Consider the following 25,660-nt stretch of genomic DNA (forward strand, 5'->3'; position numbering starts at 1 on the left):
CTTTGAATTCTGTGGCTCAAGAGATTCTCCATCTTCAGCTTCCTGAGTCGCTGGGTCTACAGGTGCACACCATGCTGGGCTAATTTTTTTTTTTTTTTTCTGGAGAGGCAGGGTCTCACTTTGTTGCGAAGACTGGTCTTGAATTCCTGGGCTCAAGCAATCCTCATGCCTCAGCCTCCGAAAGTGTTGGGATTACAGGTGTAAGCCACCACACCTGGCCAGTAACTTTTTTTTTTTGAGATGGGAGTCTCACTCTGTCACCTAGGCTGGAGCAAACTAGTGCGGTCTTGGCTCACTGCAACATCCACCTCCCAGGTTCAAACAATTCTCTTGCCTGAGCCTCCTGAGTAGCTGGGATTACAGGCATGCCCCATCACGCCCAGCTAATTTTTTTATTTTTAGTAGAGCCGGGGTTTCACCATGTTGGTCAGGCTAGTCTCAAATGCCTGACCTTGTGATCCGCCCGCCTCAGCCTCTCAAAGTGCTGGGATTACAGGCATGAGCCACTGCACCTGGCCACCAAGAACTCTTTGTACAGTGTCCTTAACCATAGAAACAGGAAAAAAAAAAAAGGTAACACATTATCCTAGAAATACCATCTGCAAAGAGACAGCATTGAGACAAATGTTCCTGAGATAAAGGTCAATGTTACCTATGTCCATGCTCTAATTTTCTTTAAGCAATGCCATGAACAGAATTCTGAAAACCTTACTTTTCCCAAACATTCAAGAAAATCTAAATAAGGTAGTCTTTCCTGCACAATGCAACACTTTAAGGTATATTAACTATAAACTCTTGTGGTTACTCACCTTCTCACAGCAAGTAGTTCGTAAGACCACTTTTCCTCTCTAACAATCTCACAATCTCATTTCCACAAACAAAACAGTTATCATGCAGAAGAAACCACAAGTTTCAAATACACACATACACACATACCCCAAGCCAAGGGCTAGAGGTTTTTGTTTTTTTTTTTCTGGTTTATTGTATACACACAAATTTCACAGTTTTTTTTTTTTTTTAAAGAAGTCTGTACAATTGACAATACAAACTAGCTACAATCTGCTAGCTACACATTAGGACATTAACATAGCCCATGATTTCTGCCCTAAAACAGGCAATTGTGCTACTCCAACTCTCTGAGAGAGATTTTCCAGCTCATGTCAGGTGGCCCAGGTATCTCCTCTTCTGTAGCTTCCACTTCCAGAACTCGGCCCGCAAGCCCAAGCTCTATCTTGTTTACATAAAATTTAGGTTCAGCTCAAAAAGAGTATTCTGAGGCTTCACTTTTTCATCTTCATATCTGCTTCAATGGCACAGCGGCGTCCCCTGGTTCCCCCATCCTAGATGACAGGCAGAGAAAGAAAGGGAGCATGAGTTGGTCAGAGATAAGAGATGGTATAACGGAAAAGATGGGGACTTGGTTTCTTAGGGGAGAGGGGAGAAGAGAATCAGCAGAAAAATCCAGAGGGATGAGGGGCATATTTCTGTCTTCCCACAGAGTGGCTAAAGAACACCTGGTTGTTTATGAGAAGAAATGTAGGATGGAGTATCTTGCTCATGCCTACCACAAAGGTCCTTGGATTCACCTAGGGTCCCACAGAATAACTATTAGTCATCCCACCCAGGCCCAAATCATGTGCAAAGGAACAGGAGAGTAAAAGAAAGGTAGGAGAGTCAGAATGGACAGTGGGTAGTAAGGTTCTTGACTAACATACCTGTCCAACTCTTGGTCCCTATAAGAAAGGCCTTTCCTGCAGACTGACCCTGGCACTAGTTCCCTAGCACCTCCTGACAGTTGTTTTCCATGAGATCAGGACAATTAGAAGGCTTCTTTCCATCTGCTGCTCTCTCCCTGCAGCCCAGCTCCTTCCTCTTGTGCAATATTTTGCTGTCTTCAACAGATAAAAGATCCCATTAACCAGCCTTGCAACAGCCAGCCAAATGCTTTGCTTGGGGGATCCAGAGTCACTGTTGCAGGCCAGTAAGAAAGAATGGAGATTATAATGTTCTGTCTGTGGTACAGGCTGAGAGGCCTATAGGCAAGATGAATTACTGAAACCTTTGCTGGGCCAGGCCGTTTTTACATTTCTAATATGCAAGAACTCAAAAATTGTTAGAGTCCATGAACGTAAGTTGCCCATGAGACAACAGTGTAAATAAAAATACCACCTTGCATTTGTATAATGCTTTTTTTCCCCCAAGACAGTTTCAATATATTATCTCATTTTATACTCACAATATCCCTGTGAGGTAGGCTGGACAAGTACCTCATTATATTAGCTTCATCACATAGCATGGACAATGCCCCAAGAGATTATCGAATGACCTTAAGACCATGTAGTTTTCTAGCCTGATGCCCCTTCCCTTACATTATGCCTCATTGTCCCATAATGAACAACACAGATCAGAGCCAGTTAATTCATGGAGGAAAGTAATAAAAGTCTTTAGGCTAGCTCTCCTCAGCTTATCTGTAATTTCAGCAGTCAATACTGATGCAGCGGTCTTTTTTTTTTTTTTTTTTAATTTTTTGAGACAGAGTTTCACTCTTGTTGCCCAGGCTGGAGTGCAATCAATGGCGCAATGTCAGCTCACCGAAACTTCCACCTCCTGGGTTCAAGCGATTCTCCTGCCTCGGCCTGCTGAGTAGCTGGGATTATAGGTGTGTGCCACCATACCCAGCTAATTTTTATTTTTTGTAGAGACGGGGTTTCTCCATGTTGGTCAGGCTGGTCTCGAACTCCGGACCTAAGGTGATCCACCTGCCTTGGCCTCCCAAAGTGCTGGGATTACAGGTGTGAGCCACTGCAACCAACTGCAGTGGTCATTACTGAGATCTTTTTTTTAATTTTGAGACAAGGTCTCGCTCTGTCACCCAGGCTGGAGTGCAGTGGTATGAACAGTGCAGCCTTGACCTCCTGGGCCCAAGTGATCCTCCTACCTCAGCCTTCTGAGTAGCTGGGGACCACAGGTGCACACCACTCTGCTGCACAGCTAGTAGGGTTTTTTGTTGTTCTTTTTAAATTTTGTAGAGACAGGGTCTCCCTATGTTGCCCAGGATGATCTCAAACTCCTGGGCTCAAGCAATCCTCCCACCTTGGCCTCCCAAAGTGTTGGAATTATAGCCTATACTGAGCTCTTTAGCTTTTACTGTTTGTTACATTAGTCTTGCAACTTAATTTTAAAAGAGAAAAACTATGTGCTGAGTACTGCCACTATGAGGAACACTGTTAAAAAGCCAGCTAGTAGCTGCTGCTCTGAGCAATCTTCAATTTATAAGAAAAAAATTGGTGAAAGGTAAAGTCAAGAAATGAGGAGCAGGTACATCCTAGATCCTTCACCCCAAGAATACATTTCAGTCCAGTGATCTCAAAACAGTCCCTACCCGGCCCACACACACACACATGCAAAAGACAGGAATGCAGAAGAAAAGAGTTCTTATTCAATGACCTGAATAAACAGAAGTTCAAGATACTGCCACAGTCTGCACATTGGATTTCCCTCTGCCGCCCACCCCCGTTAAGAGCTGAGAATCTTCTGTGGCAACACCACCCCTTGCAGCCATTCAATACTTACAAAGAGAGAGAGAAGGAAGGCAGGAGAGCCCATTGGGACACTGTCCTGTTAGAGGACAAACAAACACTGATCAGGTTCCACAGAAACTCTCAGCCACAAGCACCCCAAACCTCAGGACAGAGACACAAGCACCATACACACAAGGACAAAATTTAAAAACTCAAGAACAAGAGGAAAGAGATCCAAAAGCAATCTGGCCATTACACCTCTAGCACAGAAACTGATGGTCCCCAACTGCTGCAGGCTAAGCCATTTCCCCCGCTTTGAGAGCACTCTCCCAGAGGAATTAATAATTCCCCTACTCACGATTTCACGTGACTGGGCCTCTTGGTCACAAAAGGCTTATTCAGTGTTGAGATGGGAAAAACAATCACCATTCTAAGATCTATGTGTCTGTATACCATTGAAATGCAGAAGACCAACAATACCAAGTAGTAACATAAGGTTCCCTGGATGCTTCAGACTTCTACTACTGGAACTACTGGCACACAGGTTCTTTCCTGATGGCCTCACCTTCTCTGAAGCATCCTGTTTACGGGTAGAATCTCTCCCTCGAAGACTTTTAGCACTGATCCCAGACTCAGATGTTTGCATAATCAACTGTGTGGCCAAGAATTGCTGTAGGGAGAAAAAAACAGGGTAGGCCATTGAGACCTGATTTAGTAAGGAAGAATTAAGTACACTTTAGGCTTTGTAAATAGAACTTTGTATTCTTCTGGCTCAAACATATTTTGACTGACTGGAAGTTTAGCATATTAAGTTTTAATTCTAGTTGCAATAGGGATGCTAAAGAATCAAGTAGCCCTCTTTTTTGCTATAATATAGGATCAAAATCTCTATCCTCCAGGAATGAGAAAAAGAATAAAGCTAGAATAAACCAAAGTTCAGCAATTTAAGTAATTTGGCAGATCGTACAAAGATTTGCAACATTCTTCCAAGTTCAACACCCCAAAAAGTACCTGGTAATGCAATCACAGGATAAAAGAAGGGAAAAGGAAAGGAGAAACTCTTATTTGCTGAGTGTTTACTATGTACCAGCTACTTGATGTAATTAAAAATATACATTCATCATTTAAAAAAATTTTTTTTTTTTTTTTGAGACAGAGTTTTGCTCTCGTTACTCAGGCTGGAGTGCAATGGCGTGATCTCGGCTCACCGCAACCTCCGCCTCCTGGTTCAGGCAGTTCTCCTGCCTCAGCCTCCTGAGTAGCTGGGATTACAGGCACGCGCCACCATGCCCAGCTAATTTTTGTATTTTTAGTAGAGATGGGGTTTCACCTTGTTGACCAGGTTGGTCTCGATCTCTTGACCTCGTGATCCACCCGCCTCAGCCTCCCAAAGTGCTGGGATTACAGGCGTGAGCCACCGCGCCCGGCCTAAAAAATTTTTTTATTTAAAAACTTTGTGAAGGCTGGGCGCGGTGGCTCACACCTGTAATCCCAGCACTTTGGGAGGCCGAGGCGGGTGGATCACGAGGTCAAGAGATCGAGACCATCCTGGTCAACATGGTGAAACCCCGTCTCTATTAAAAACACAAAAAATTAGCTGGGCATGGTGGCGCGTGCCTGTAATCCCAGCTACTCAGGAGGCTGAGGCAGGAGAACTGCCTGAACCCAGGAGGCGGAGGTTGCGGTGAGCCGATATCGCTCCATTACACTCCAGCCTGGGTAACAAGAATGAAACTCTGTCTCAAAAAACAAAACAAAACAAAACAAAAAACCTTGTGAAACAGAAATTAATTGCCCAAGAAAGGCAGAATATTGTATCACAACTCTCACCACACCAGAGAAAATAAAAATGAATTCCGTAAGAACAAAATACTATGTTTTCAATTGTGTCCCTGATGGCTATTTCAAGTAAAACACAGAGCAACCCTTCTTGGCATAAATATGAACCCTTTCCTTGAGTATTTTAACTTCATCCTTGCTGAAACACAAAGGATCCTCAAAATACCTGGATCTGCTCCAAGACATCTCGCTGCATCTCCACTGCCATGTGATAGACATCATGGTCTGAGCTATTGTACATTACAGCATTCTGAAACATCAGCATAATGTCACGCTGAAATTCAGCTGTGCTTCGGATCAGTCCATTTTCTATGTTTTTCTTAATAGTTGACAAATCCATCGGCCTGAAAAAGAGAACAGCAGTAAGTAGCAGTGGAGGTGGGAAGAAGACTTACCTAGATCTCTGAATACATTATCATCATAACAGATTTTCTCATATATACCTTAATTCCTAGCTGCCAGGACTTGAAGGCTAACCCTTTACCCCAAAACATGTGCTTAACCCAAAAAACAATCTATATAATAAATAATGAGAAAGGTTAAAAAGGAAGTATATTAAAATAAATAAAATAAAAAAAAATAAAAATAACAAAAAAATATAAAATAAAAGAATTGGAAAAAAAAGAGAAAAAAGGGAGTATATTTACTTAAGTTTTTTTGGAGACAGGGCTTGCCTCTGTCACTCAGGCTGTAGTGCAATGGCACAATCACAGCTCACTGCAGCCTGGATCTCCCAGGCTCAAGCAATCCTTCCCACACCTCAGCCTCCCAAGTAGATGGGACTATAAATGCACGATACAACACCTGGCTAAGTTTTGTATTTTCTGTAAAGAGGGGGTTTCGCCATGTTGCCCAAGCTAGTCTTGAATTCCTGGGCTCAAAGTGATCCGCCCACCTCAGCCCCTCAAAGTGCTGGGTTTACAGGCGTGAGCCACTGCTCCCTGTGGGGATTTACTCTTTTAGACTATCACTGGTGATCCAGCCATTGGAATGATCAGTTTAGCACTTGGTTCCCCTCACATCAAAACCATAAACTTACTTGCTTTAAACTTACTATCTAAAGCAAAACTTCACTAAAACTAGACAACTTTTAATTTAGGCAAATTACCATTTTGAATGGAACATGGCTCACCTCTGCACAATGCTGTGGTAGCCAGGTGCTATGTCATCCGTAACAGGCTGCAGGAAGACGTTGGCATACCTGTCCAAAAAGAATAAGGTGCAATTACTGACATTCTCCAAAAGCACAGGAAGGGAACTTACTCTAAGTAGCTGAAGGTAATAAGAGCCAATACCAGCAGTTCCACAGAAGCCTACTCAGACTTTTTTCAGTCACCAACAATGAAGAGGAGTAGGAGAAAATGAACCTACTGATTGGTAAAGCCCACTCACCTATGATTAGCTGCAGCTCTCCATACAAGCATGATGGCTTTCTTCCAAATTTTCTGTGCCTGAATAGCTTCCTGATCCTCGCTACAGACAGAGCTGAAACAGAGATACAGCAATTCCACTAGGCACAAGTAAAAAAAAAAAAATTATAATTATCTCTTTTTTTTTGAGACAGGGTCTCACTCTGTCCCCTGGGATGAAGTGCAGTGGTGTGAACATGCTCACTGTACCCTCAACCTTCCAGACTCAATCCTCTCACCTCAGCCTCCCAAGTAGCTGGGACTATAAGCACACACCATCATGCCTGGCTAATTTTTAAATTTTTTTGTAGAGACAGTGTCTCACTGTGTTGCCCAGGTTACTCCTGGGTTCAAGCAATCCTCCTGCCTTACCCTCCCAAAGTGCTGGGATTACAGGCATAAGCCACCATGCTCAGCCCTAATTATTTCTTGTCAACAGTTTATTCCAGGACAAGAAAGGGAAACACTAAAGAAAAAATCAGGCCAGGCCTGGTGGCTCATGCCTTTAATTCCACTACTTTGGGAGGTCAAGGCAAGAAGATTACAGCAGGAGTTCAAGACCAGACTGGACCACAAAGAGAGATCCTGTTTCGGCTGGGTGTGCTCATGCCTGTAATCCCAGCACTTTGGGAGGCTGAGGTGAGTGGATCACAAGGTCAGGAGTTCAAGACCAGCCTGGCCAATATGGTAAAACCACATCTCTACTAAAAATACAAAAAAATTAGCCAGGCGTGGTGGTGTATGCCTATAATCCCAGCTATTTGGGAGGCTGAGGCAGGAGAATTGCTTGAACCCAGGAAGCGGAGGCTGCAGTGAGCAAAGACTGTGCCACTGTACTCCAGCCTGGGCAACAGAGCGAGACTCCATGTTTAAAAAAAAAAAAAAAAAAAAAAGGAGGCTTTGTCTCTGAAAAAAATGTTTTTTTAAATAAAAATTTAAAAATAATGATAAAGGCCAGGCATGGTGGCTCACACCTGTAATCCCAGCACTTTGGGAGGCCGAGGCACGTAGATCGCTTAAGCTCAGGAGTTTGAGACCAGCCTGGGCAACATAGCAAAACTCCATCTCTACTGAAAATTATTGGAGTGTGGTGGTGCATGCCAGTAGTCTCAGTTACTAAGGAGGTTGAGGCCGGAGGATTGCTTGGCTGGGAGGTTGAGGTTGCAGTGAGCCGAGATCGCGCCATTACCCTCCAGCATGGACAACAGAGTGAGACCTTGTCTTAAAAAAAAAAGAGGCCAGGAATGGTGGTTCTCGCCTGTATTCCCAGCACTTTGGGAGGCTGAGGGCGGATCATGAGGTCAGGAGATTGAGACCATCCTGGCTAACACAGTGAAACCCTGTCTCTACCAAAAATATAAAAAATTAGCCGGGAGTGGTGGCACGCACCTGTAGTCCCAGCTACTTGGGAGGCTGAGGCAGGAGAAAATCTTGAACCCAAGAGGCGGAGGCTGCAGTGAGCCAAGATAACACCATTGCACTCCAGCCTGGGTGACACAGCAAGACTTCGTCTCAAAAAAAAAAAAAAAATTCTCTTTCTCACCTTCACTGCCTTGGCCTCAAAGAATCTCAGATACTCACAACTGGGAAGAAGCAGGGCTGCTAGGGATGGAGTCTGCCAGTGTGTGTGACTGCAGTGTAGCATTATGTATGCTGAAGCCATCATCACTCTCGCTCACAGGAGGTTCATTATCCATTTCTGACAAATAGCCTTCTCCTTGATCCTCCTCCTTAGGCTCCTCTAGGCTGGCTGCTTCACTGACACCATCTTCCTCCTCATCCTCACCTGGGGCATCCTTAGACACAGTATGCTCCAGTCAACAAATGCAAGCAAAGCTATCTAGCAAAGCATCATTAAATATGATCTGTTTTTGGGTTAGATTAGTTCTAGAAATGACCTCACACTGTTCCCTGACTTAGCCCTCTATAACTTATACTACCATCTACTTACAGACACTGGCTTAAGTAATTTAGAACCTGGATAAAGAATAAGACCCAGGATCTTTTAAAAAGAAAGAAAAAAAAGCTACTTACTGAAGACTAAGCTAAGAGGCGTTCCTTCTTTCCCCTTGCTCTTGAGAGGAACTCTGACCCTGGGTACAAAGTTATCAAAAGTAGTTTTTATTTTGTGTCTCATCTGATGGAGCAAGCTCACATCGCAATCAAGTCTTTGTTACTACTGCTTTAAAAATTCGAAAAAGAAAACTTCGGATGATTATCTTTGGATAGCCTAATTAATAAACTTGATTCCTGTATGTTTTCCTTTGCTCTGGTATCCTTATTCACTCTAAATCACTCTAACTGTATCAAGCGAGGTTTCTTAAGGACTGTGTGATATTCACAAACTGTTTCATACGGGAGGCACCTGTTGCTAGGAGGCACTCCCTTTATGCCTGACTGTCCACTGTAGTTTTTCCCCACGCAACTCCATACCAGTCTCTTATCAGAGAATAAGGATGTGACTTTACTGAAATTCATTAAAAAGTAGTGCTATAGGGAAATCTAATCACATGGCAAGAGGAATAAAGAAAAGTCTGAAATACCTTTATCTGGCTTCCAAAAATAGTCCCTGATTCTTCTTTCAATGAGTCTGCAGAGGAGAGAAAGACTACCTGAAGATTTTTCCACCTTAGCCTTCCTATGGACCATAATCCCCTGCAGCTCTCCTTTCCATGCTGACCTATTCTACTTCCTCTACTTGCCCACAACCCACAATCCCTCAGAAGCCAAAGCAAATGATTTCAAGTTAGTTAAAGAGGACTTTATTTACCTGACATTTCAAACTTGTGCTGAGTCTCTGCCTCTAAAGGATCTTCAATGGGATTTGAGCCATGTGATGGAGACAACATGCTTTCAGGTGATGCCTGAAAACCAAAAAAGAAAAAATACCCTAAGTACTGGTAAATCACTATAGCTCACACAACTTTATTCTTCAATGATAATGAGACTATAGAAGAAATTCTAAGTCCTACTCATGTAATTTGACTCCAATGGTACCCTTAACAGGAATAAGACAAGTATATACAGCACTAATCATAGCCTATGGGCTTTGATTAGCCTATGGACACACCAAACATGTAGAACTCAGGAATGTAACAGGAAAACAAAAAGCCTAAGCTGTCATTTCTTACCTAAGGTATAACCCTCCATCTCCCCAGCCCCTGATCTTTATTAAATACCTCTGTCTTCACAGTTGTAAGTGGGGTCTCATCGCCTTTCCCAATGGCAACATCTGCTTCAATAATCTCTCCAACTGCAGTACTTCCTGGTTCCTCATCTAAGTCCTGACTCCTGAGTTCTGGTGGCTCCATACTTGTGGCTGGAACAACTCCAGCTACTATTTCAGCCCCTGAAATGCCTGGCTCTGGTTCTGCAGGTTCCACTTTGATTTCTGCACTGGGCTCCCTGATGTCCACCAGTTCATGTATTCCCTTGTTTTCCGTTTCCTCAAAGTCCATTCTCTCTTGCTTGACCGTCATTTCTGGTGCAGGGAGAGGTACTGGCTTTTCCCTCTCCTGCTGGATAGGATGCTCCCAAGGGCCAGGAAGGGACTGAGGATCATCATTCTCTTCACAAAATGAGAGTGCTGCTTCCACTGCTGCCACATCCAGCACTTCAGGATGATCATCTACCTGTCCCACAATACACAAGCCTATTGAAGTCACAGAAAGAAGCCCAAGTCCCTCAGTTTTGTTAGCACCAAATGTGATAGCTTGAATTTGTAGCTTTCTCTCCATTTTCTCCATATAGTGGAGGCAAACAATGAATAGGCACCTGTCCTGTGCAAATCAGTAACATGGGTATGCCTGGGGAGATGACTAGTTATGTTAATACCAAAGGGCTACAAAGATGGAGATGGGCAGAAATAAGAGAGTTGTTTAAGTAATTCTTACTATAAGTAGCAAAGTGGCCGAGCATGGTGGCTCACGCCTGTAATCTCAGCACTTTGGGAGGCCAGGAGTTCGAGACCAGCCTGGCTAACACGGTGAAACCCCATCTCTACTAAAACTACAAAAAATTAGTGAGGCATGGTGGCATGCAGCTGTAGTCCCAGCTACTTAGGAGACTGAGGCACAAGAATTACTTGAGCCTGGGAGGCAGAGGTTACTGTGAGCCAAGATCGTGCCACTGCACTTGAGCCTAGATGACAGAGCAAGACTCTGCCTCTAAAAAAAAAAGAAAAAAGCAGCAGCAGCAAAGCAAAGCTGAGAAGAGAAGCCTACATAAGACCCATGAGATATTATTTGGGACTTTGCTGAATAGTTACCTTGTCCTCAATGATGGCAATGATGTCTCCAACAGTCTCAAAATCCAGCTCTTCACCTGTGTAAGACACAGCAATATCCATCTTCTCAGCTAGATCTAATTCTTCCTTCCCATCTATGCTGGGAGCTTTTGATCCTCCAGGGGCCTCTGCTACCCCTGATCGAAAACATTCTTCTTTGATAGAATTGATGATCATGGATATTTCACTGCTGTCCATGGAAACAGTCACAGTATGTGGATCCCCCACAGCCTCCATGGGAACACAGTTATCGGGTTGACTCACTGAATAACAGAAAGAGAAAAGCATCTCAGAAACTTACTGGGTACAAAGTGACCACCTTGAGATCACATCAGCACTACAGACAGATGTCAAATATCTAAACACTTAAGGTCAGAAAGAGTCATCATACATGTGCCTATGTTTTCTTCTCCTCAGTTTTATCCATAAGGGTGAGAACATGTTTTCAAGCCTGCTCCTATGTGTACACTTAGCCTCTTCCCTGCAACACATAAATGCCCACCCGCCTCTTCTCACATCTATTTCTAAGGATATTTATTTCTAAGGATAAAGATGGCACATGTCTATGTAGAACAGAGAAGAAACATCTGAATTGGAGCTGATGCTCTTGGTGATTTTTCTCTAACTGAAGCTCAAAATGAAATTTTAGACCTGGTGGCTGCTCAGGGACGCACCTGGAGCTACATTTTCAGTAGTGGAGACAGCCGGAGCAGAGGATGGTGCTGGCAGCGCAGGCATCATGACAATGGTAGCTTGGGACACAGACTCTACAGGGGGTGGCACAAGTTTAACTGGAGGCTCACTGGCAACAGTGGTGAAGGAAGCAAGAGGTGTGGTGAACTGTGTAGGACCAGCTTCTAAAAGCCGGGAAAGAGTGGGAGCACCTAACATATAAAGAGGTACACAAAATGAAGTAAGAAGAAAGCATATAAATAAGAAGCAATAGTTACCTGAAGACTCAGCTAAGAAATTCTTATGGTCTCAAAGGATGAGAGCAACTGCTGCACTGAATAAGTTCATCATCTATATCTTTACTCTCTCTAACCTTACTTAAGATCTTCCTCCAAGTTAGGAATGAACCAAAGCACTAGAACACACAACATATATAAAAAATGGATGGTAAGGTCAGGTGCAGTGGCTCATGCCTGTAATCCTAGCACTTTGGGAGGCCACATTTGAGACCAGCTGGCCAACATGGTGAAACCCTGCCTCTACTGAAAAAAAAAAAAAAAAAAAAAAAAAAGTCAGGCATGGTGGCAGGTGCTATAATCCCAGCTTCTCGGGAGGCTGAGGCAGGAGAACTGACTGAACCCAGGACATGGAGGTTGCAGTGAGCTGAGATTGTGCCACCACACTCCAGCTTGGGCAACTGAGCGAGGCTCCGTCTCAAAAAAAAAAAAAAAAAAGCCGGGCGCGGTGGCTCAAGCCTGTAATCCCAGCACTTTGGGAGGCCGAGGCGGGTGGATCACGAGGTCGGGAGATCAAGACCATCCTGGTCAACATGGTGAAACCCCGTCTCTACTAAAAATACAAAAAATTAGCTGGGTATCGTGGTGTGTGCCTGTAGTCCCAGCTACTCGGGAGGCTGAGGCAGGAGAATTGCCTGAACCCAGGAGGCAGATGTTGCGGTGAGCCGAGATCGTGCCATTGCACTCCAGCCTGGGTAACAAGAGTGAAACTCCGTCTCAAAAAATAATAATAATAATAATAATAAAGAAAAAAAAAGGGTGGTAATTTTTCCTCAGAGGAAAATTAATCACCAAGAAATAAAAAACTGCTATGAATAAATCTGTCACTTCTGCCGAAGTTCAGCATATTGTAAATCACCAAGTTCAATACCATTCAAATACCAATAAAGTTTGTACAGTATTTTATGAAGCTTTTTTTCTTTCCCTGCTTTACACTTTTTTCTGCATTTAATTCTCATCACATCCTTGTCAAGAATTAATATACATTACAATTACATTACATTACAATTAATAAAAAAGGAAATTGAGACTCAAAAGCTAAGTTACCTATCCGAAGTCACAAAACCAATGTGTGGCAGATCTGAGATTCAAGCCCAGTTCTCTGGTGCCAAATCTTATTCCACTATTCTATAATCTCAGGTATCTCTAGTACCTTGATTTTGCAAGCCACAAGAAAGCAGCTCATTATTACTATCAATATCTATGCTGTGGTCAATCAGGGCTATCAATATCTTGAAGACGGACAGCTTTATAATCGGGAGCACTACATTGTTTACCAGGTAAAGTAGCTCCAAAAAAAGTTAGAAAAAGTTGGGCTTTAAACCAGGACTAAACAATTGCTTAGTAACAAACACTGAAATTGAGGTCAGTCAATGTCAAGTTCAACACCTCTGAAGTAGATAAAGGAAAAGTGGTAACTTACCTGAGGCAGCAGGGGAGGCTGCAACAGTATTGGGTGTTTGCTGTATCTCCCCACCATGTATCATGGGAAGGACCCCGCCTACCTCCAGGAGGACACCTGTACTGTTCAGGTGGCCAGAAGCCACAGCCATTTCATTCTCATTGACCTACCAGGGAAGAATAGAGGTGAAGGCTACACTCAAGTTTTCCTTTACTACCATTTCCCAACAAAGCTCCAGAAGTTGATCAAACTTTATGAAAACTAACAGTTAACATCCACAGAGAATAATTTAATACCCAAGGGAAACTAAACTATAATGTTCAAAACTTATTTGACAAGAGTTCTCTGGAGTAGAGAACCAAATTAATTGTGATTCAGAGACCTCAGGACCCAAGGGTACTATCAACTTACTGTATTTTTCAAAAATTAATATTTAATTAGGAGATATTTTCCTCTTTTGAACTTTTTTTCCCCATGTCACATTTTAGGTCCCAGGCACTCCCTTCCAAGTACTAAATCACCACAGCTCTCAAACACCCACAGAAGTCTCCATACCAGTCTGGGGCTAGTAGGCAGGAGGCTGCCCTTCTTCAAGAGCTCTGACAGCAGAGGGGAGGGGGGTGGAGTTGCTTTCTGTCCAAGCATCTTTTTCTGGGGTGAATCATCTGTGACTGGGGTCATGGGGGCTTCTAAGGGTGCAGAGCCTGGAGGAAGGGTGTCAGGAATCCCAGGAAACGAGGTGACTGGGGCACTCGGCAAAGTCCCGGGGGTTACCTAAGAGACAACAGAGAACCTTTATCTGACTTCTCAAACTATGGAAGGTTCCCTACTAATCTGTTCGGGTTAGTGTGTCTAACTGTTATTTTATTAGTCCTGAGTCGAATTGCCCAGAAAGCCTCTATTCCTCCTGCTCTCAGCCATACTTTTCTTCCCCACAAGCTTCTCTTCCATCCACTCAAACATTCCACCCAACCTGCCTTTTACAAACTCTTACCCACTACCAGTATTACATTTACAAGGACTTAGTCCCTTATTTCAGCAGGAATTTCATAGGACTAGTATGAAACAATTCCTTAAAATAGTCTTTTATCTATCTCTCAAAAAGGTCAAAAGCCTCAGTGTTTTTAGGTCCATTTTTATCTCAGAGCACAGAACATGGTAAATTCTTTAGCATTCAGATCAAGAGAGGAAGTTGCCTTTAGGCCAAAAGTGGTTTCCTCATCACTCAGCTCTGCCAGCTTATTGCCCCTTAGCTGATCAATTTCCACAGCTGGAAATATACTCACCCCAGAGGTAGCCTCTTCCATAGTGGTTGGAGTCAAGTCCCCAAGTGGATAATCACCTCCTGGGGAGGCAGAATCTATAGGAGAGCGAACCATCACAGTGGGTAACCTCCGGGGGGGTGTTTTTACTGCTTGACGAGCTAGGACGTAAAAGAAAACAATTTCCAAATCTTCAAGATTAAATAAATGAAACTTGACACTATTCTGCTATTATACAATAAAGGACAAATACGAATGTTGCATTACTAAAGCAGCGTAATGAGTTTGGATTAGAAAGCTTTAACACTTCTGGAGATGGATAACTTTTTAGCCTATTTTTTCCTAAGGGTAATTCTCACACTAAACAAACTCCTTTAACAATCTGAAACTACTTAGTTATCCCAAAAGTCCTTGGAGTGGGAAAGTAGTTTAAATACCCTTTAATATTCTCTTCAGCAATTTATTAATACTCTGCTTTTAAGAACAGGGAGGCCAGGCATAGTGGCTCACACCTGTAACCCCAATACTTTGAGAGGCCAAGGCAGGCGGGTCACCTGAGGTTAGGAGTTTGAGACCAGCTTGGCCAAAAAATTAGGCAGGCGTGGTGAAAGGTGCCTATGATGCCAGCTACTCAAGAGGCTGAGGCAGGATAATTGCTTGAATATCATAGGAGGCAGAGATTGTAGTGAGCCGAACTCATGCCACTGCACTCCAGGCCTGCACAACAAGCTCTCGGGGGTAGGGGAACAAAAACAGGAAAAGACCTCACAGCATTTATTCCTAGAGTTGTAAATGCTTACATTTCTCCCCTTAGCCAATGACTGAGCTATTCTCAATCTTTTCACAGGCCTTTGACTTCTAAAACATTAATTATGTTCAATAACTTCTTATCGAGCCTTTGTATCCTAAAGTTATTTAAGGTCTAGCGAGATCTGAGCAGAGTTCGTGTTCTAGGAGTTTCTTCTTGGACATTAAGGGAGGTTTTTATTCTGGCAGAAGAGAAAACTGTGCAAGTAAATTTAACCCAATGGATTCTATGTTACCAAACAATCCAGTTGTCATTAGCATGCAGTACTGTGCGATCAATTGCTAAACAGACATAATAGGGTCAGCTTACCCTGATATGCAGCATCTGTAGCCTTCCTCTTTACTTCAGCCTCCTCTTCTTCCAATTTCTTTTTCCTAAACAGGGAATTAAGAGTTAGATGCTAGACAGCTCTGGCTTCTCCCCAGAGTTCACAGAACACATACAAAGAACTTTTTTTGCCAGGCCAGCACTTTCTGGAAGAAAGGCCTAGGAATTCTAGGAATTCTAACCAGCAAAACAGGGAACTAGGGTATAATACTGTCTTAACTCCCACTTCTTCACTCAGGCAAACTAGAGCCACTTTTAAGTTACAACTAAGTTATGTTTTCATACTGAAATGTTCCAACATATTACCTTCTAGGACTCACTCCCCCCTCCCAGCCACCAAGCCGCTTTGCAGTTTTCCCCTTCCAGAATCTGTCTCAAGTCTAAAGGGATGGCAGTTGGAGGAAATAAGCCAGATTACTTGAGGGGAAAAGAGGGTAAAAAGAAACAAGCACAGAAGAACAATATAATATAACCCACATTGCAATGTCGTTGCAAAGTTCATCCAGTCTGCTGTCCATGTGTCCAGCTTGAATTAGTTCTGCATCTCTTTTTAGCCGTCTATAGGAAGAAAGAGAAGTAGGTAGACTGGATTTTTAATCTATTCTAAAAATTCTGACCAATACCAGATGTCAGCCTCTTATGTCTTTCTCAATCTTTTGGCATTCTCTCTGATAAGTACCTATATCTCTCCTGGGTTTCCTTTATCACTTTCTTTAGTTCCTCAACTCGCTCAGCAGTCAGTTTCCGAACAATGACGTCTTCAACAGTTTCCACCACTTCTCCCTTTTCACCTCGTTTCCGTCTGTGGAAAATGAAAAAAAAAAATCCATATTCGAATATGAGAACACTTATCCCCTCTCCCACTTGTTCTGAGCCTTTTTTTACCATTTAATCATAGATAACTTCTGCTATTTTTTTTTTATCACCCAGTATTATAAATAGGTATAAACCAGAATTCCTCAGTAAACACTCTAAGAAATTTGGCTAAAGTACCTGGCTTTATACTCACTTTGGGGTCTCAGTGGTCTCTAAAAGCTCCGAGTATTGGGAAGCACAATGCTACCAAAAAAAAAAAAAAAATGAAAATGTAATGAGCAAGCACGGAAAGAAATGCCCTTTCCAAGTTTAAAGAGATATTAAAGGAAGATTTAGAGAAGAGAGATATATGTAAGATGTGAAGTTTCTAGGAGGGTAAGTAACTTGATAATCAAATCAGTTCAAAATAATCAAAACAAGACACAGAAGAAGTCTTATGGACTAGAGTTTGTGCCTTTGGGTAAAGGCAACCTAACTGAAAATATTTATAGCTAATATCTACTAACTAGTTACCACATGCAAAGCACTGTGTTAAATGCTTTACATATATTACCTCAATTAACTTCACAACAATCCTGAAGCAAATCATCACTATTTTATGAATGAAAAAAAAAACAAGGCCGGGCGCGGTGGCTCAAGCCTGTAATCCCAGCACTTTGGGAGGCCGAGACGGGTGGATCACGAGGTCAAGAGATCGAGACCATCCTGGTCAACATGGTGAAACCCCGTCTCTACTAAAAATACTAAAAATTAGCTGGGCATGGTGGCGTGTGCCTGTAATCCCAGCTACTCAGGAGGCTGAGGCAGGAGAATTGCCTGAACCCAGGAGGCGGAGGTTGCGGTGAGCCGAGAGCGCGCCATTGCACTCCAGCCTAGGCAACAAGAGCGAAATTCTGTCTCAAAAAAAAAAAAAGAAAAAAAACAGAGGAAAATGGCCCAGTTTTTGGATGGAGTAATATTGAACCCAGATCTAATTTCCAAGCTTGGGTTCTTAAATGTTATGCAACACTGAGAAGAAAAGTCTAATATGGTCATATATGGATAGACTAGCAAACAGTAGGAAAAAAGAAAAGGCATTCTCAACTATTTTCCCACATCATGGTATAAAAGCTTTGTAATTAAAAGGCAGGGCCTGGCCGGGTGCGGTGGTTCACGCCTATAATCCCAGCACTTTGGGAGGCCAAGGCAGGTGGATCACGAGATCAAGAGATTGAGACCATCCTGGTCCACATGGTGAAACCCTGTCTCTACTAAAAATACAAAAATTAGTTGGGCATGGTGGCACATGCCTGTAGTCCCAGGTACCCAGGAGGCTGAAGCAGGAGAATTGCCTGAACCCAGGAGGCCGAGGTTGCAGTGAGCCGAGATCACGCCATTGCACTCCAGCCTGGGTAACAAGGCTGAACTGGGTAACAAGGCTGAAACTCCGTCTCAAAAAAAAAAAAAAAAGGCAGGGCCTGCTTTAGAACTCAAAGACTGCTCTAAAAGAACACTTGCTTGGGAACTTACTTTTTGAGAGAACCAGTCTGGAGGGCGGCCAGGTTCTGCAAAGGGCTTGATTGCTCTGCTAACTGACACCCTACAAAATGAGGAAGGCGTTATTACACACCAAGCAGAAAATAACAGGAGAGATACACTGCGAGTAGAAGGCTTGGAGTTCAAACGCTGGAATAAAAAAGATGCCAATGAATGCCAGCTGTGCAATGGATTCTGCCTATAATCCTAGCACTCTGGGAGGGAGAGGTGGGAGGATAGCTTGAGCCCAGGAGTTCAAGACCAGCCTGGGCAACAAAGGGAGACTCCGTCTCTACCAAAAAAAAAAAAAAAAAAAAAAAAAAAATCGACCAGGTGTTGTGGTGCGTACCTGTGGCCTGTGGTCCCGGATACTTGGGTGGCTGAGGTGGGAGAATCCTTTGGGCCCAGGAAGTCAAGGCTGCAGTGAGCCCAAATCACACCACCGCACACCAGCCTGGGTGACAAAGTGAGATCCCCCCACACTGCCACTTAAAAAAACAACAGCATGTATAGTATATAATCATTTGTGTTCAAAAATGAAGGGGATAAGAGGGAAAAATATTTGCTCACATAAACAAAAATGCTAGCGAGACACAAGAAACTGCTAATACTAGTAGATGGGGGACAATAATGGGAGGAAGACATTGTATATCATTCTGAACTTTATGATTTGGTATCTGCTGATAAAATAAAATTTTAAAATTTTACTCAAGTACTCTTACACTGTTTTTCTAAGGCTGGGCGTGGTGACTGTAATCCCAACACTTTGGGAGGTCGAGGAGGGCGGATCACTTGATATCAGGTGCTTGACACCAGCCTGGTCAATGTGATGAAACCCCATCTCTACTAAATACACAAAAATTAGCCAAGTGTGATGGCGTGCACTTGTAATCTCACTTACTCGGGAGGCTGAGGCAGGAGAATCACATAAATGCAGGAGGCGGAGGGTGCAGTGAGCCGAGATCATGCCACTGCATTCCAGCCTGGGTGACAGAGCAAGACTCCATCTCAAAAAATAAAAAGGATTCTTATACTACTTATCTAATAAAAATGTGAGGAAATATACAGATTAGATTCTATTTCAAACCAGTTTACCTGTTTTGCTTAAAAATGAGCTCAGTTTATATATACACACACACATGTATATATATATGCACAATGTGTGTATATACATATATATGTACACACATCTATGTATATGTATATACACATATGTATATATATACACACTAACATACATGTGATATGTGTACACACACACACACACATTTTTATTTGTTTAGATAGGATCACTTTGTCACTCAGGCTTCAGTGCAATGGCACAATCATGGCCTGCTGTAGCTTCCACCTGAGGCTTAGGCAACCTCCCACTGCAGCCCCACACAAGCAGCTGAGATCACAGATGCACCACCAAGCCTGACTAATTTTCTTTTCTATAGGGAACAGGATCTCTTATGTTGCCTCCCCAGCTCAAGCCATCCTCACATCTCAGCCTCTCGAGTAGCTGGAACTACAGGCACACACCACCAGACCCGGGTAATGTTTCTATTTTTTTTGCGGGGGGGTGGGAGATACGGTTTCGTCATATTGTCCAGACTGGTATCCAACTCATGATCTTAAGCTATCTGCCGCCTTGGCCTTCCAAAGTTCTGGGATTACAGACTGAGCCACCCCACCCAGCCCCATTCTATTCTCCAGTTCTGTAAGGTCTACAATTTTTCCCAGATTACACATATAACTGAGATCATATGGCATTTCTTTATGTGCCTAGCTTATTTTATTTTACATACGATCCTCCAGGCTCAACCATGGAATCACAAATGGAGGATTTACTTTTTTATTTTTTGAGATAGAATCTCACTCTCTTGCCCAGGTTGGAGTGCAACGGCACGATCTCAGCTCACTCCAACCTCCACCTTCCCGGTTCAAGTGATTCTCCTGCCTCAGCCTCCTGAGCAGCTGGGATTACAGGTGTGCACTACCACGCCCAGACAGGATTTGCTTTTTTATTTTTTTGAGATGGAGTCTCCCACTGTCGCCAGGCTGGAGTGCAGTGGTGCCATCTCGGCTCACTGCAACCTCTGCCACCCAGGTTCAAGCCAGTCCTCAGCCTCCCGAGTAGCTGGGACTATAGGCGTGCACCAACATACCCGGCTAATTTTTATATTTTTAGTAGAGATGGGGTTTCACCATGTTGACCAGGCTGGTCTTGAACTCCTGATCTCGTGATCTGTCCACCTCAGCCTCCCAAAGTGCTGTGATTACAGGTGTGAGCCCCTGCACCCGGGGGATTTACTTTCTTTCTTTCTTTTTTTTTTTAAGATGGGGTTTCACCATGTTGATCAGGCTGGTCTTGAACTCCCGACCTCAGGTGATCCGCTGCCTTGGCCTCCAAAGTACTTGCATTACAGGCATGAGCCACCACGCCCGGCCAGATTGACTTTTTTTAATGGCTAAATAGTATTCGATTGTATTCATTTTAAATATGTATTTTATATACACACCCACACACACACACACACACCCCATATTTTCTTTACTTATTCATCTGTTAATGGATACTATAATAATTACTTTAATTGTGGATAGTTTCACAGAAGTATATATATTTCAGAAGTACCGTATCTTATCCATTAAATATGTGCAGTGGATGGGTGTGGTAGCTCACGCCTGTAATCCCAGCACTTTGGGAGGCCAAGGCAGGTCGATCATATGAGGTCAGGAGTTCAAGACCAGCCTGGCCAACATGGAGAGACCCCATCTCTACCAAAAAATACAAAAACTAGCCAGGCATGGTGGCACAGGCCTGTAGTCCCAGCTACTCAGGAGGCTGAGGTGGGAGGATCACTTGAACCTGGAAGGCAGAGGTTGCAGTGAGCCAAGATTGCAGCACTGCACTCCAGCCTGGGAAACAGAGTGAGACTCCTTCTCAAAAAAAGGGGGGGAAAAAAGTGCAGTTTACTGCACATCAATTATATCACAAAAAAAGTTGCTAAAATGGATGTGACCTTTCTTACCAACCCCCTTCCTTCTTGTTGCATGGAACGAGGATGTGATAGCTGAAGCTCAAGGAACCACCACGAATCATAAGATAACCGGAAGATAAACTGCGCGGAGGAAGGTGGAACAGAAAGAGAAGATTCTGACTTCCTAATGTCAGTATAAAGTTGCTATGAGAGTTGTGGACTGCCTAGACTTACTTTATGTGTGAGAAAAATAAACTCAAGTTTTTAACCCATTTCTGTGTTGCTGTTGCTCTTTCTATATAGTGTTTTTGTTTTTATGGTGGCCGTGTATTACTTCAAAAATTAGATTTAAAAAACAAAAAAATGCTAGAAAACATAACAATCAGCAAAGTACTGAATTGTCTATAAATGTGGCAAGAGAGTTAAATTCATAATGGATGATGCAAAAGAAAGGGCATGGGGGCTGATACAGGACAATGTAAAACGATAGTTCTAGGCTTGGAGTGATGGCTCATGCTTATAATCCTAGCACTTTGGAAGTCTAAGGTAGGACAAAAAACAAAAAAAATTAGCCAAGCATGGTGGCACGGGTCTGTAGTCCTAGCTACTCAGGAGGCTGAGCTGGGAGGATCACCTGAGGCCAGGAGTTTGAGACCAGCCTGGGCAACATAGCAGGACCTTGTCTCTACAAAAACATAAAAATTTAAATAGCCAGGCATGGTGGCATGTGCCCATAGTCCCAGCTACTCAGGAGGCTGAGGCTGAAGGATCGCTTGAGCCTAGGAGGCAGAGATTGCAGTGACCAAGATCGCACCAATGCACTCCAGCCTGGGCGTCAGTGACATGGTCTCAAACAGCAACAACAACAAAAAGTCAAACATGATAGAGTTACGACATAACCCAGCAATTTCACTCCTTGAATAAAAAACTCTAGAGTTTGGCTGGGCACGGTGGCTCACGCCTGTAATCCCAGCACTTTGGGAGGCTGAGGCGGGTGGATCACGAGGTCAAGAGATCGAGACCATCCCGGTCAACATGGTGAAACCCCGTCTCTACTAAAAATACAAAAAAATTAGCCAGGCATGGTGGCGCGTGCCTGTAATCCCAGCTACTCAGGAGGCTGAGGCAGTAGAATTGCCTGAACCCAGGAGGTGGAGGTTGCAGTGAGCCGAGATCGCGCCATTGCACTCCAGCCTGGGTAACAAGGCGAAACTCCGTCTCAAAAAAAAAAAACAAAACTCTAGAGTTAAAAACATTGACCATAACCTTGTACACGAATGTTCATAGCAGCATTATTCATAACAGCCAAAAAGTGGAAACAACCCAAGTGTCTATCAGGTGATGAATAAACAAAATTTGGTGTATTCATATAACAGACTATTATTCAGCTAAAAAAGGAATTAAGTATTGAAACATGCTACATAAGAATGAACCTTAAAAGTGTTATGTTAAGTGATAGAGTCCAAAAGAGCACATATGATTCTATTTGTACGAAATATCCGGAATAGGCAAATCTATAGAGACAGAGAGTTGGCTGGGTATGATGGCTCATACTTGCAATCCTCGCACTTTGGGAAGCCAGGACTGATGGATTACTTGATGCCAGGAGTTCAAGACCAGTCTGGACAAAACCCTACTAAAAATACAAAATCTCTACTAAAAATACAAAAATTAGCCAGGCCACTCATGGTGTGCATAGCTGTAATCCCAGCTACTTGGGGGGCTGAGGCACAAGAATCATTTGAACCTAGGAGGCAGAGGTTGCAGTGAGCCACGATCAGGCCACTATACTCCAGCCTGGATGACAGTGAGCCTGTTTCTAATTAATTAATTAATTAATTAATAGAAAATAGATGAGAGTTTGCTTGGGGGTGTTAAGAAGGGGACAACATGAACTGACAAGGAGTAAGGGGTTTCTCTTAAAAATAAAGAAAATGTTCTACAATTAGACTGTGGTGATGGTTGCACAACTGTGAATATACTAAAAACCATTATATTGTACATTTTAAGTAGGTTAATTTTATAGTATGTGAATTATATCTCAATAAAGCTGTTTAAAAAAAGAAATACAGGCCGGGCATGGTGGCTCACACATGTGATCCAAGCACTTTGGAGGCCAAGGCAGGCAGATCACCAGAGGTTGGGAGTTCAAGACCAGCCTAACCAACATGGTGCAATCCTGTCTAAAAAAAAAAAAAAAGTAAAAAAATAATTAATAAATAAAAAGGAAATACAGCTGGCCTGGTGGCTTACACCTGTAATCCCAGTAGGTTGGGAGGTCGAGATGGGCGGATTGCTTGAACCCATGAGTTTAAGACCAGCCTAGGAAACATGATGAAACCCCATCTCTACAAAAAATTAGCTGGGCATGATGGTGTGTGCCTATAGTCTCAGCTACTCAAGAGGCTGAGGTGGGAGGATCACCTGAGCCCCAGACATGGAGGCTGCAGTGAGCGAAGATCACTCCACTGCACTCCAGCCTAGGCCACAGAGTGCAACCCTGTCTCCAAAAAAAAAAAAAAAGAACGGCTGGGCTCGGTGGCTCACATCTGTAATCCCAGCACTTTGGCAGGCTGAGGAGGGCAGATCATCAGGTCAGGAGATCAAGACCAGCCTGGCCTACATGGTGAAACCCCATCTCTAGTTAAAAAAAAAAAAAAAAAAACTAGCCAGGCATGGCCAGGCAAGGTGGCTCATACCTGTAATCCCAGCGCTCTGGGAGGCTGAGATGGACCGATCACTTGCGGTAAGGAGTTTGAGACCAGCCTGGCCAACATGGCAAACCCCATCTCTACTAAAAAATACAAAAATTAGTTGGGCGTGGTGGCATGCACCTGTAATCCCAGCTACTCGGGAGGCTGAGGCTGGAGAATTGCCTGAACACGGGACTGGGAGGCAGAAGTTGCAGTGAGCAGAGATCCCGCCACTGGACTCCAGCCTGGGCGACAGAGACTCCGTCTCACAAAAAAAGAAAAAAGGATTAACTACAGAAATCTACCAACATGAAAGCATATCCAACAATTTCTAAGACCCAGGAGAGCTGACATCCTAGATACCTTACCAGTTTTGATCTCCACTTCTCATGACAGAAGATGCTAAACACAGCTTCTCTCGGATGGACCATGGCTCTGTGGGGCCAGTACTCAGCAGCTTGTGTTCTGGGAGGGAGGGAGGGAGAGGGAGGAAGGAAGGAAAGGAGAGAGGGAGGAAAGAAGGAAGATAGGAAGAGAGGGAGAGAGAGAGAGGAGACAGGGGGAGAGGGGGAGGGAGGGAGGGAGAGAACGAGAGAGAGACAGACACACACATTCCAACATGTTAGGACAAAGTGAGCTACTATCACCAAATCCCGATTTTCACCTCTCCAAGCGAAATACCACCAGTGAAGGTGGTACCTATTCGTTGCATGCGAATTACAGTATAACATTTTATTTCTTAAAACGCCACGGCTTGAAGCTCCGCTTTATTAAAAAAAATAGGGAATGTCAGATTAGGCAGTTCTCCCTAAAAGCCCAGTTTCAAGAATACTGGACTTTATTCCAGTTTAAACGCGAGGGCTTATTTCCCAGGAAGCCGAGCGGCCAGAACCTCCTACTACCCCGCCTCCCTCTTAGCATAAACTTGTTTACTTCTCTCAGCTCCTCTACTTCAAACTTCGGGCCTAGAAGACTTTCAGTCCACGAAAAGAAAAATGTCTGAAATGCCCGAGACGCAATTTTCTCAGTAGCAGGAAAAGCTCATTGTTAAAAGACCCTACTTCTACTGCCTCACAAACGTAGGTCAGAAAATGAATGGCTCTTTGAGACGCCGGTTACTCCGACTGGCTCACATCTTTCAGTATGCACCCCCAAGTTTCTAGAGTGCTTTTACGGTTACCCCGCAGAGCTCCTAACACACTCGGATTCAGTAAGCTGCTTCTCTCAAACCTCCGCTCCCTCCCTGAGAAACAAGTGCCCAGATTTCTGGGGCCCCAAACGTTGATCTTCACGATACTGTGGAGCGCAGGTCTCTGAAAATCCTGGGCTCTCAAGCAAACCACTTCTCCTACTCCTTAGTGGTATAACAAAAATACGGTGCCTAGCCTCGAATCTACAAAGGCCTTTCACGCAAAACCTGCTCAGATACTCACTCCCCGTTCCCGTCGCCATCTTGGCCCTGAAGTCTCCAACCCTGAGGAGAGACGGTCTGGTAGGGCCGAGACCCGGGAATTCTGGGAAATAGAGTACTGGCTTTGGTTCGCAGTGCCTCCTGGGAAATGTCGTTTTTTCTTCGCTAAGACAAAGCAAGCACCCCAAACCAGTTATCTTGTGCACTTATGTTAACAGTGTTGCTAAGGAAGGACAAGGGTTGGAGGCTGAAACCTCAAGATTTTCTTTATGCTGCTTGGATAAGAAATGTCTAGGATTGAAGGAAAAGGGTTAAGTTGGAAAAATCCCAGGCGAAATAACTCCAAAATCGCGACAGTTGGTAACCCGGACCTACATTAGATTTGAGAGGTCAAGCGGAAGCAAATGACTGGAATTCCAGTCAGGTCCGCCCCCTTTC

At 43.6% G+C, this 25,660-nt stretch overlaps 1 protein-coding gene across 5 annotated transcripts; it reads right to left on the minus strand.

Moving 5' to 3' along the window:
- Positions 1 to 917: 917 nt before the first annotated feature.
- On the minus strand, positions 918 to 25,298 carry BRD8 (bromodomain containing 8). 5 transcript variants are annotated; one of them, XM_003933944.4, is made up of 22 exons: positions 25,245 to 25,298; positions 24,180 to 24,276; positions 18,147 to 18,216; positions 16,831 to 16,880; positions 16,501 to 16,623; positions 16,299 to 16,379; positions 15,804 to 15,868; positions 14,711 to 14,847; positions 13,980 to 14,198; positions 13,446 to 13,590; positions 11,729 to 11,938; positions 11,037 to 11,317; positions 9,949 to 10,401; positions 9,540 to 9,633; positions 9,313 to 9,359; positions 8,351 to 8,565; positions 6,753 to 6,845; positions 6,493 to 6,561; positions 5,527 to 5,704; positions 4,087 to 4,191; positions 3,574 to 3,618; positions 918 to 1,340 (listed from the first exon to the last, which is right to left on the minus strand). In XM_003933944.4, the coding sequence occupies exons 1-22, from the start codon at positions 25,261 to 25,263 to the stop codon at positions 1,281 to 1,283; spliced, it is 2,856 nt and encodes a 951-aa protein (XP_003933993.1). In that variant the 5' UTR covers positions 25,264 to 25,298; the 3' UTR covers positions 918 to 1,280. The 5 variants fall into 5 exon arrangements, with proteins under 5 accessions (XP_003933993.1, XP_010342793.1, XP_010342794.1 ...); XM_010344491.3 differs by lacking the exon at positions 18,147 to 18,216; XM_010344492.3 differs by lacking the exon at positions 13,980 to 14,198.
- Between the last annotated feature and the right edge of the window lie 362 nt (positions 25,299 to 25,660).

This window comes from Saimiri boliviensis, chromosome 1 (genome assembly GCF_048565385.1).
Source record: "Saimiri boliviensis isolate mSaiBol1 chromosome 1, mSaiBol1.pri, whole genome shotgun sequence".
Classification (NCBI taxonomy): Eukaryota; Metazoa; Chordata; class Mammalia; order Primates; family Cebidae; genus Saimiri; species Saimiri boliviensis.

Coding starts and splice junctions, on each gene's coding strand:
- BRD8 (XM_003933944.4), bottom strand. Junction 18,217..24,179: donor AGAAGTGGAGATCAAAACTG/GTAAGGTATCTA, acceptor CTCATTTTGTAG/GGTGTCAGTTAGCAGAGCAA. Junction 1,341..3,573: donor CCTTCCTTCTCTCTCTCTTT/GTAAGTATTGAA, acceptor CCTGTCATCTAG/GATGGGGGAACCAGGGGACG.